Here is an 11,943-nt window from a genome sequence, read left to right on the forward strand (position 1 = left end):
ATTATTTATACAATGAGCACCACAATAAATAAATAAATAACACAATCATTCGTCACAGTGATGATAATAACATTACATGACACTGGATACATAATAATTCAAAAAGATATCACCCACAAATGCTAGTTAGCAAACTAACAAAGATCCAACATAAACATGATATCATAAAAGTGAGCAACAAAAACAACTTCATCTAAACATTGCCCGCTAGACAGGACCAAAAAAAAAGTTGGCGATCAACTTCAAGTTCAAACTGAAACATAAGCTACTGAACAGCCAACTACAACATCGTACACCTCTGTGATGAAATTTCAAGCACTTTGAAAATCGATTGGAGAAGCACATGACATGATGACGAAATTCTGCATCACTGGTCATCCAAAATAATACCCAAACAACACCTCTTTCTGATCGTGCTCTCATTGTGACGACAGGACAGATGGTAGGTACTTCGCCAATCACTGCAAAACTATAACATAAGTTGTAATAATTCCTGAACAATTAAAATTAAGGCTAAACAATAAAAATCATATTATGTTAGTCCTAGTATCAATTACTCCAGGACTAATTAGATTGGTGAAGTTCAAATTCAGGAGCTGATTTGATGGACAAAACACAACCTTAAACATGGTTTACATTTTCCATGAACTAAAATAAATGATGTTATATATATTTTAATTACTAATTTGACTAAAAATAACCCTCAAACATATAACATGAAAGGTTACAAATCAAATTCACTTGTCATCAAGCATAAGTGAGGAAAGAGCAAAACAGATCCACTCAACCAAACTGTTAATTGGAGATGCCAACAGATAATTGAAACCGGTTGCAATAATAGCAAGTTAAATTGCTACATGGATACATTACCCAATATATATTAACAAACAGCTGCAAATTCATTTTTCTCCAATATAGATGGATAAAAGGGGAAGCATAGGGAAATCTTTTAGACAGCACAAGAATTAGAACCAGTGAAATTAAAAACGCCTTCTAAAATAGTCTAAATCAAGAGAAAAGTTGTTGATGAATAAAAGGAAAAAGAGAATACCTCATAAAATCTAAAATAGCCTGCTATAAAGTTGTTTCCCACTGTCTCACTATATTGGGATTTTCCTCCCCACACAAGTGACCATGACGCTATAACCTCATCCTCTTTCAGCAGTTCACTGCCACAACTGTGGATGCCTTGCCCATAGTCTTATATGCTTTCCCTGCAAGAATGACAAAGGAAGGAAACTGAGAGAAAAATAATGAGATTCAGAATAACTTTGCAGTGTTGGCTGGAGTTCACGTTCGTACCAGAGATCCGAGGAAATCCCTAAAAATGGGGTGAAGTAGTTAAGTGATTGGCCACCCTAAAAATGAGGTAAAGTACTAAAGTGAATGGGATGTAGTTGTCTAGTACTGGCGGAGCCCAGAAATGAGTCCTGGGAAAAAAATGGTCTCTTATGAATAGTAATTTGAAAACAGACCAATAAGAAGTAGTAGATAGATAGGGGAACATAACCAAATATCATAAAACATGCGAGCTTCAAGTATCTCTAGCATTAATGAAGTTTTTTTAGTATCTCTAGCATTAATATCACATTTTCACAATTATATGGTCAGGCCTCAAGAAATAGTGTAGAGCAAATAAATATTAAGAGAAATAAGAAAAACTAAATTAAGCTAAGTAACTCTCTACTTGCTTGCTTAACACCAGAGAACTTGGCCATCAGGCCTTTAGGAAAAGACAACTCAAATACATCAAAATTTCGCTTGATCCTGGACTCATTTGTGCTCTTAGGCAGCACACTGTGTCTTACTTGCAGGCCCGACCAGAGAGCGACTTGGGCTAGTATCACCCTCAATTTTCTCTGCAACTTCTTAGATCATTGTCAAAGGAGTCTTGAGGGTGTCACTATTGAGAAGTCCTAGTGAGCTCAGTGGTGAATGTCCCTGAGGGGAAACTAATCAGGTAGAGTTACAAATAGGAATACTTTTAAGGCACCATCATTTTAACTTAAGTAACAAAAAGGTAATAGTTATTTTCTCCACTTGGCTCTTATCAGTCACAACTCACAAATAAGAGCTACTCAATGATATAATTTGGGAATAATCTTTTTTCTTAAGCTAATAACTTCGCATAAACCAAAACCCAGTAAACAAAACTAAGAAAAAAAAGAGAAAATAGAAATAGAAAGGTAAGAAATTCAGCGGCAACCCATAACCAAAAATCAAAGGAGAGGAAATAAGAAAGAAAACCCTCAGCTACTATCTAAAAAATTAATTCAGAAATGAAGGATTTGACTAAAGGAATTTTTTTCTGTAAAATGCAAAACACAATCAAGAACAGTGCCTTTATATTTTCATTCACAAACTCCCCAAAAGCAATTCCACCGTAAAATCATATGATGGAAGTCAAAATTCAGTTTAAGCATTTGAGTGAACACATGGAGTGCATCATTACTATGATCAGAGTAAAGAAGAGCAATGAAGGCTACAAATAATACTCAAAAAAGAAAAAAAATTGAGAAGAAAGATCCCAGGGGTCACCTTAAAGATTGAAGCCTCATTTTTCACACCCTATTACAACTAAAACAAATTTCCAATAAATGATAAGTAAATGTAGAAATTGCAGAACAATAACTATAAAGTAATAACAGGAAAAAAAAAATTAACCTCTGCATCGATGAAGAAAACGAACCTTGATCTTCCATGTATCTTTGTCAGGACATAAACTGCAGAGGGTATTCACAGGGTCATCAATGACAAACATGAGTAAATGAGTAAAACTGATCAAAGATAAGGCAAAGGTAAAACTCCACAAAGTGGATCACGAATCCTGAATCAGGAATTCAAGAACAAAGGAAGTTGCAGAATGTGAAGAAAAGACAAACAATAGCAGTATTTATAGAGATATGAGAGGAAGAAAGCTATTACTCTAACAGTAGTTGGGCATTAATGAATAGACTAACTATTTGCAAGATCAATCAACTGTAGGATTTTATTGGGAAAGTGATGACTTTAAATACAAAACGAACCTGCTACCTGACGTGATCCGACGCTTGGCCAGAATTCAATGACGAAATCGCCCATCATCTTCGCTGCTTCTTCTGATCCTCAAGAAGAAGGTGCAGATGTAGGCAATCCAGGAGGAGTAATGAGTTTGAACTATAAAAGAAGTAGTTGATGGCAGTGGTGGCCTCATATTCTGCACCGGAAATAATGGCTGTAGTGGATAAGGAACAGGAGGAGGCATGGAAACAGCTGGAGGTTGTGGAAATCATGGCTGAGGTCGAGGTGGAACAGCCCATGCGTTAGGAGGCACAGGTACAGCATGATTATACCTGCAGCAGAAACATATGTAAGTGAGCAGATTTTGTGCCACTCATACAATGTTTAATAAATAAAATATACAACAGTTTAACACTTGCACTATATGCTATATAGAACATGAATAATAGGACAATTAAAATGAACAACAATTTTAACAAACATACATTGGTGGCATTAGGCCCAAGGTTGATCGAGGAGGACATCCTGGACCCAAAGAAGGCGGCACCATTCCACCTACAAGCTGGGCTGATGGGACATCCACCTTGGCTGCCTTTGATGGAACATCATCCTCTGCATTAACCAAGAAATCATAAGAACCAGAGAGAACCCTTTGTGTGGCATTCTAAACTTAAAATCAAAGGTTCATGGATTGTTACCAAGATCTGATTGGTTCTGTTAATTCCCATAATTGTTTTGTTCAAATAATCAGTTCATCACTTGGTTTCTTCTACACATGAAAAAATGTTTTACATTACTAAAGTATCTAAACAAAACACATGAATATTATTAGTAGTATTTTATACACAATCCCAGGAGATAAAAAGAAGCATTTTAAGTGTGCGCGACTATATCAAATTTCCAGTACCCATATCATCAAGCAATCGAAAAAGATCACATCCCTTTCAAGCAATTAAACAAATATCTTCAGAGCATCACAAAACAGGGCAGCCAAGATAACAGATAGTAGAGAAGAATATCACAACACAAAACAGGGCAGCCAAGATGGAAGTAAAGGAATAGTAACTTGTTCTTTTGAAAAATCAATTCTTAAAAGCATGCCAAACACCAAATGTCCATTGTTGACCGCATCAGTTCTAAACCACACCAGTTCTTTAAAATAGAGTACGTACCAAAAAAATATTCTGATAATATCTCTGCCCTAAACCCTTATACACCTTACCCTCAGCAACCTCACCCATGAATTAGAGGATCATTGTTTTTCAAATACTTGTCTCAATCTTCTGCCCTTGCAAACAATAAAAATCGGGTTAGAAATAACGGTAATCATAATTTGGAAACAATCAGATATGTTACAAATGCTACCACTATGCTACCTCATTTCTAAAATATAACTAAATGAGAGATAACACTCCTTCATTTTAGGGACTGTTACTTATAATTGAAAACAACAAAGAACTGTTCTAGTCCACTAACAGCTAGTGGCAGATTCTAATTGACTTATTTAAATCAAACTAATCTACTCTGAACATCATCCAAAACCATTTTAACTTCTCAACACTATTTCTTGCCTTGGAGGTTCAGATACCCAAATTGAATCATAAATGTATCCAAAACCATGTTAAAACAAGTTTTTGAAGCAGCATTGTTACCTGCATCAGAACCAGAACATCCATGGGATCATTGTCTTCACAAATGGTTCTTGGGATAAAACCATAGTTGTGTGGGTAGACAACTGATGAGTAAAGGATGCGATCAACCTAAATTATTATTCAGCCCAAGCTTCAGAACAAAGTAACATAATTTTCACAGCAAGATAACAAACTATTATCTACATTAAGCAAGAGCAGGACAAGCAATCACATTGGAACATCCTACAACTCAAGATTAGTCCATTGAAAGTACTTTAGTAACCATTTTTAGTTCTACCTGCTTACAAAACAAAATCATTTGCAAACTAAACAGACAACATTCTTGCACCTAAAAACTTAGACATGTAAGATATGGTGTTTGTAAAGGGAAATATTTCTTGAGTTTGAACTTAAAAGCTGACAATATCCAAGTGATGAATGCAAAAATGGTCTGAAAGCAAAAAAAGAACCTTTTGTTTTGCCATTAAAGCAAGAATGGTAATTATACCTTTATAAGTCCACTTGCCTTGTCCAGCTAAGACTTAACCTTGCTGCCTTTACCAATTTCAACTACCTGTAACAGAAATCTCTTTATTTCTTTGAAAAGTTAAGAGGATGATGCTAATGTGACTTGTGAGTGCCACATTTATCCTTCCACATCTCAACCCATTAATTCAGTTTTCCATTAGCATAATGGCCCTGTTAAAGCTTATTTTAGCTGCATACACTACAAGTTACATAGACTATCTATATGTTTGATCATGGATTATCAGAAATGCAATTAATATGCCCCAAACGCAGATAGGCCTTGATCATGCTTACCATAAACATGGTATGCAAATAAGAGAATTTACAAAAGATTATAACTTTCTTCCCTAAGCTTTATGTATGTATAACACAGGAAAAAAAAATGAGAAACAATAATTGATGGCATGGTCATGGTTACCAGGAATGTGGAATATAAATAAGAGACCTTGACAAAAGGTTTTCCCCCATAAGTCCCTAACCTTTATGCATGAACAAAACATACAGAAAAGAAGGAAAAACTTACACAATTAAAAAGTGATGGAGCTCCTGGCCCTGCATGTATGAAACCAATAGTAATTTTCAGCCCAATATTAAATGAAATCAAAGTTGAAACTAAACAGAGATTCTGGAAGCACAACGAATTAGATGATAAAAGAGAGAAGCTTGTATTAATCAATGTAAATGTGAGATAGAATTAGAAACACATACGAGAAAATATGCAGCAGTGTAGCAATATCAAAACAGGAGGGTTATGAGCAAGACACAATGGCAGTATTTATAGAGAAATGCAAAGGGGAAATCTAGGACATTTGAAATGAATAAAATAAAATAAATTTTGAATTGGATGCCAGGAAGAAACTTGCTGGAAGAAAACCAATACCAACCTCTTGTACTATCAGCTGACGAAGATGGCTTCTGATTCTTCTCTTCTCCTGACAATAGGTAAGATAGTTAACCTTCTCCTTCCTCGAAACTGCAACACTCTTCTCTTCTCCAACTGCTCCTAAACCTAACGCAAACTACAGTGAGGGAGAGCCTGCAAAATTCACGATGCTGGCGACATCAACACACAACAGTTACGGTTCTGCCACAAGGAGCACAGAAGCAGGCGATTAGGTAATGGAAGGGGAAGAAGGGAAAAGAAACACGCAATTAGGTCAGAAAGGGGGCAAATTCGCACATGAGGGGAGAGAGTGGAAGAGAAACGTGAGAGAAATGACCAATCAGCTGCTATAACGCAAAGGCCAAGATTGATTCAGAATAAACAAAACAATTTTAATAAACGGTCAGGATTCAAACCTTTCTTATGAATAGTGTTCTTCAAGGGATAATTTTAAGTAGTAGTAGATTATGCTTTCATCAGTTTTACCATTTCCTTTCATCAGTTTTAACAAATCCTTTAAGTGATCATGTGATGGTGGTGGAAGCATAATGCACAGCTGTGTGTGGTAAATACGAGGAGAAAATGACTAAAATGCCTTTCTTCAATTACAAGGGAATGGAAGTGTTGATTTTATAACATAATTAAACAATTAAGCATATACATACATATATATATATATATATATATATAATGCATCTCCATTCAGTGTACTTCCTTCCAGGAGTGTGTCACAATTAAGCTAGCTGCGGCCCAATATTAAGCATGCAGCAAGTAATTAATAAAGTAGAATTCAAGCTGCTGTACGGATCGATCTTCATTGATAGGATTAAGGATCAATGGATTAATTAATTTGCGTTATCACTCTTTCTAATATACTACAATATATACATGCTGATCGAGCCTCAACATACATGCTTCTATCACAGATACATGGAAACTTAATTACATATATAAAAGTGGTCCCTTTATACATACTCACTTCCAAAAAGCTTAGCTTTATCAGTCGTATCATCTTTTGGTTACATGCATATATAATTTCCGTCGTTTAATTCTGTAAAGATATCTCACTCTATCCAACTACTCAACTTTGAACTGAGAGCTGGTTGCTGTTCATTTTCAAGTTCCTTTTTCTTCTTTCCGGGACGCAGGATCATGAAAATAGAGCTTACATAAATTGCTGCATTCAACTTCTTGTACTAATGCTAAGTTCATATATTGTTTATATACATTTTTTATAATAAATACATGCTAATTATAAATTATGTCGATATATCTATTTATAATATTTAATTTTTGAGACACTTCATCAATATTATATTGCTCTTATATACTACTACCATATTAGTACTTCTGCTAATATGGCATCCTCTCCTGAATTTATTGGTTAATGGAAAAGTATTATAAAGAGATTTTTATTGAGTTTAAAAAAGCATGTGATCGTATGCTTAGGGAACTGTTGTATAAAACTAAGGAAAGGAAAAGTGTGTATGTGTGACGTATTCAAGTTATACATAACACGTATGAGGGGGCAACTATTAGAACTTTTAGGGTGTAACTGATGACTTCCCTTTAAAGACAGATTTACACTAATGTTCACCCTTGAGTTTGTACTTGTTTAATATGGTTTTGGACATGCATACCATGAGTATGCAGAAGAGCATTCCAAACCGCATGTTGTTTGATAATGATATTGTTCCAATTAAAGAAAGGGATGCGGTTAATTTGAAAGTTGAGATTTGCAGTTAATTAAGGGATGACCTAATCGTGCATGCACGTCAAGGTATGCTCCTAGTGTTGACCAGGTTATTGTTCATGCTCTGACTTAGGAGGTACACAACCTTTAAAGCCCAAAAGTGTGTGCGTTTTTATGTGCATAAGAGGTATTCTTATGGTGCCCCTGAGAGAATTTGTACAATTCAAAGAAAAAACCTGCTCTGCTAGGGTTTTGTGAGTTGAGTGTCGTTTTCCCCCTTTGGGGGCTCCTGGGCTCCTCCCCCTTTGCGGGTTTTCTCCTCCTCTAGGGAGACTCCTTTTCTTGCTTTAGGTAGATTTTCTTCCCACAATAGGTGGGTATTTCTCCACATTAGGTGGATCTTCTACCCAAATAAGTGGGTCTTTTGTTCGGCCACCAGTCCTCCTCCACTGCCGCCCCTTCCTCCACCATGGCCGCCTCTTCCATCTCATCTGTCACTGGGAGCCCTGCTGAGTGCAGATCCAGTGCTGTGAAGCTTCAGTCTTCACCTCAACGCCACAGTTTCCGTAAGCACCACCGCATCTCAGGCCACCGTTGCAACTCAGATCCAAGGTCATCCGCCTTGCCATTTTTTTTTTCTGACAGAGTCTGGGTCGTAAGGTGAATGCTTTGGGTTGAAAGGTAAGAGCTTTGGCTAGTTTTGTCTTGGAGAAATAGTGGGTTTGGGTCCGTTGCTGAGTGCTGATCTTTATTGGTGAAAGCTTTGGTTGTTGGCTTTTGTTTCCACACTGTCTTTGCCGGCTCCACCGCCTCCCAGTTCCCATTTGGTTCCCCCTCTTTTACATCCGTCGCTCCATCGCACCTTTGTCAGCTTCTGCTGTTGTATGTTTGGAAGCTACAGATCTCCTCTTCCCTGTGCTCTCAGAGTTGCTGGTTTGACCCCTATTTGTGACTCCGAAGCCACTCCGCTGGTTTCCCCTGTTGACGCACTGCAACTCCGGCAGAGCCGATGTGTTGTATAAAGGGAGCGCTGGTTAAAAAGTGTATCAAGATCTTCTTCGCTCAGAAGTCAAGTGGCTCTCTGTTATTTTGGGGATTTAGGGTTTCTGTAGGTCCTTATGGATTTTACTTCATGTTTTAGCTGTGTGTTTCAGTTGAGTGTGCGTGCTTGTTCTTCATTTTCCTTGAATTTGTGCATTGTTGTATCACTCTTAGAGATTATTTCTCGCATGGTGTAAGTGTCATGAGGCAATCCTTTGGGTTATATTCCATTCATCTTTGACAAAAAAAAAAGGTATTCTTATGATTGATTGGGTCATCATTGATGAAAGGAGGGTTATAAAGTTTTATTGAAGCGTTATTTACTTATTATTCTCTATGGTAGCAAATGTTCGACTTTAATAAAGACAACATGAGAAAATTTTGGAGTAGAAGAAATGATAATGTTAAAATAGATGAATTATCACACTAAAAATGATAAGATACACATGATAAGTGAATAAGATAGAATATTGAGGGTGTCAGTTGTGGAGAAGATGACAAATCTGATATAAAATATTGAATGAATAATCTGTGGTGAAATGTTAAGTGGGAATTATGAAGCTGCATATTCCAATTATAATTTGGTGTTGTAAGTTAGCACCCCCTAAGTGCTACTATTCTTTTATTCATTTTGGCATTCCAAAAAAAAATGTAATTTTCTCGACCTCCTTTAGTATTTTTTGGTCCATTGGTGTTATATTTTTTTATGTACAGCAGAACGACCCAAAAGCAATGGGTATGAGCCTATGTTTTGATAATGTTGGAAGTGGCACACAAAGGCCTAATATAAGGTTGGGCTGGGCCAATCAATTATGTGTAGAGAGACTAGAGAGGGTCAACACAAGAGGTCTTGGTTGGAGCATGAAAGGGGAACATGGGTACTACTACTATTACTCCACACCACTAACTGAAATATTAATTGGTAATTAGTGCGTGTTAATGAAGGAGGGCCAAAACAAGGGGCGTTTTACAGCTATCACTCACATTCCTGTAATTGTGACATTAAATTAATAAAAATGAAGAGGTAGCGAAAGATGAGGGGGTGATCGATCACGTTGATGACGGCTAATCCTCAGTCACAGTCTATCTGTCTTCTTACCTGTCTGTCTGTCCTTCTTGTCCTGCTGTTTTCATATTTACATAATTATTTGGTCTCACCATTTGCCTTTATAAAATTCCCCCTTCGAACCAAGCTCAATCTGCACCAGCTAGCCTTAGCTACGTACTTAAGTTATTTATTATATATAATTAGTGGATCGGATCTATCCGGCCAATCGATCCATACTCGATCAGTCAGAACCAAGAATTGAAGGAAGAAGATCGATGACGATGCTGAGCACCAACAACAATAACAACAAGGTTGGTCAGTTTGGGGACACCACATTGACCAAAGTGTTCGTGGGAGGGCTGGCCTGGGAGACTCCGAAAGAGATACTGAGAGAGCAGTTTGACAAGTTCGGTGAGATCCTTGAAGCCGTCATCATTTCTGATAAGCTCACTGGCAGATCCAAAGGCTATGGTTTTGTAAGTCCATATATCTTATTCTTATTCCAAAAATAAGGTAATTACTAATTAATGTATATATATATATGGCATTTCACTATATATAAAAGGTGACATTCAAGGAAGCAGAGGCGGCCAAGAAGGCTTGCGAGGAACCAACTCTGATTATCAATGGTCGCAGAGCCAACTGCAATCTCGCATCGCTCGGTGCACGCCGTCCAAGGTCATCACCCATCCCTTCCCCCTCCCAAACTCCTCCACCTCCACAGGCACAACTAGCAACCAGGCAGGTTCAGTGGTATTATCCCCCTGCAGTTGCACCGGCTGCTTCCCCATACCATCATCAGCCACTTCCTTTCTACGGGTATGTTATTGTTATGTATCACTTTCACATTCTTTTTCTTTTTAAAATAATCAAATATCTTCAAAATGCATGTATATGCTTTCAAAAATATAATAGTATAATGTTGAGGAGTTGAGTGAGATGAATGGGGAAGGGTCTAGGGTTCGAACTCTAAGGATTACTAATTTATTAACACTACTAATAGCTAACATTTACCTATAACAAAAAAAATTGTACTAGTATAATGTAGTAATTAAAATACATAAATCTTTTTATTTTTATATTCAGGTACCCGCACACTTACATTGCAGCGCCAGGGGACATGAATTACAATTACAATTACAATCAGGTAGGATTGAATATGTTATTGTTACTTTAAAAAAAATGTTATAGTTGCAAATGAGAAAATTAATTAAATGTAAAAGACAATATTTAATTAATTATTAAATGATTTTTTGTATAGCAGAAGTTGAGCTACGGAAATGGTGGGGGCTACTATGGGCATCAAGTGTACCCGGTGCCAATGTACTACCAGCACCACCACCACCCAGCTGTGTACCACCACCGAGCCACCGAGACAATGGGTCTACCTGCACACATGTTCCATTTCGCCACCATGGCTCCTGCTACAGCTCAAGTTGGCACGGGTACTGAATGCTTCAAAAGGGTGGTCTAAGTCTGAGTCTGAGTCTGAGAGAAGCTTAATTAATAATATGAGCAGGACCTGGTGGAGTAGAACGTGGTGCTGATTGACTGCACGCAGCTACATTATTATTATTTGATCTGTCGTGCCATGCCATTGCCAGCAATTCTTTTTTACTTTTTGTAATTTTGTTTCATTTTTAATTAATTCTTTATCTTAGCTAGGTACCTGTTTCGTTTCATTCATCAGATTCTTTCATTCTCTCTCTCTCTCTAACATCCCAGCATATATGAGCTGTGAACTCTTCAGTACAACAAAAGAACAACAATATGTCCATGTGTATCAATCATGAACCACCACCCATGCCTTATGGCCTTGGTTGTTTTTCCCTCACATCAAATTAACTTTCATTTTCTTTCCTCTTCTATTTATTTATTTATTTATTTATTTGTATCTACATTGTCTCGCTACAACTAGCTTAATTGTTACAGTTTTTATCACAAAATCATTATTTTAAACATTAAGAAGAAACATAATCAAGGAATCGTGTAAAAACCTTTCAATGTGCACTAAAATCAAACTCTTGGTTTTTTGGACATGTACTGTAGTCTTTCTTTTTTTGGGCTTTCGGTTCAAGAGTGCAGGCCTTAAGCATCTTAGGATTTCAATGAACTGAGT

At 36.9% G+C, this 11,943-nt stretch overlaps 1 protein-coding gene and 1 long non-coding RNA gene across 18 annotated transcripts; one reads left to right on the top strand and one right to left on the bottom strand.

Moving 5' to 3' along the window:
- Positions 1 to 29: 29 nt before the first annotated feature.
- Positions 30 to 6,370, bottom strand: LOC130731453 (uncharacterized). 15 transcript variants are annotated; one of them, XR_009016689.1, is made up of 11 exons: positions 6,044 to 6,368; positions 5,683 to 5,711; positions 5,140 to 5,205; positions 4,653 to 4,760; positions 4,223 to 4,288; positions 3,699 to 3,766; positions 3,486 to 3,612; positions 3,027 to 3,332; positions 2,665 to 2,723; positions 1,052 to 1,214; positions 30 to 469 (listed from the first exon to the last, which is right to left on the bottom strand). It is a non-coding gene; the product is annotated as an uncharacterized LOC130731453 (long non-coding RNA). The 15 variants fall into 15 exon arrangements; XR_009016686.1 differs by having other exon boundaries at positions 4,173 to 4,288; XR_009016681.1 differs by having other exon boundaries at positions 3,699 to 3,769; positions 4,173 to 4,288.
- A 3,436-nt stretch (positions 6,371 to 9,806) lies between these two features.
- LOC130731457 (probable RNA-binding protein ARP1) lies at positions 9,807 to 11,690 on the top strand. Of its 3 annotated transcripts, none has more exons than XM_057583759.1 (4): positions 9,807 to 10,300; positions 10,402 to 10,643; positions 10,911 to 10,971; positions 11,086 to 11,690. In XM_057583759.1, the coding sequence occupies exons 1-4, from the start codon at positions 10,100 to 10,102 to the stop codon at positions 11,296 to 11,298; spliced, it is 717 nt and encodes a 238-aa protein (XP_057439742.1). In that variant the 5' UTR covers positions 9,807 to 10,099; the 3' UTR covers positions 11,299 to 11,690. The 3 variants fall into 3 exon arrangements, with proteins under 3 accessions (XP_057439742.1, XP_057439740.1, XP_057439741.1); XM_057583757.1 differs by having other exon boundaries at positions 9,817 to 10,300; positions 10,390 to 10,643; XM_057583758.1 differs by having other exon boundaries at positions 9,821 to 10,300; positions 10,390 to 10,643; positions 11,089 to 11,690.
- Positions 11,691 to 11,943: the final 253 nt, after the last annotated feature.

This window comes from Lotus japonicus, chromosome 1, assembly GCF_012489685.1.
Source record: "Lotus japonicus ecotype B-129 chromosome 1, LjGifu_v1.2".
Taxonomy (NCBI): domain Eukaryota; kingdom Viridiplantae; phylum Streptophyta; class Magnoliopsida; order Fabales; family Fabaceae; genus Lotus; species Lotus japonicus.

Coding starts and splice junctions, on each gene's coding strand:
- LOC130731457 (XM_057583757.1), top strand. CDS start 10,100: ATGACGATGCTGAGCACCAACAACAATAACAACAAGGTTGGTCAGTTT. Junction 10,644..10,910: donor CAGCCACTTCCTTTCTACGG/GTATGTTATTGT, acceptor TTTTATATTCAG/GTACCCGCACACTTACATTG. Junction 10,972..11,085: donor ACAATTACAATTACAATCAG/GTAGGATTGAAT, acceptor TTTTTTGTATAG/CAGAAGTTGAGCTACGGAAA.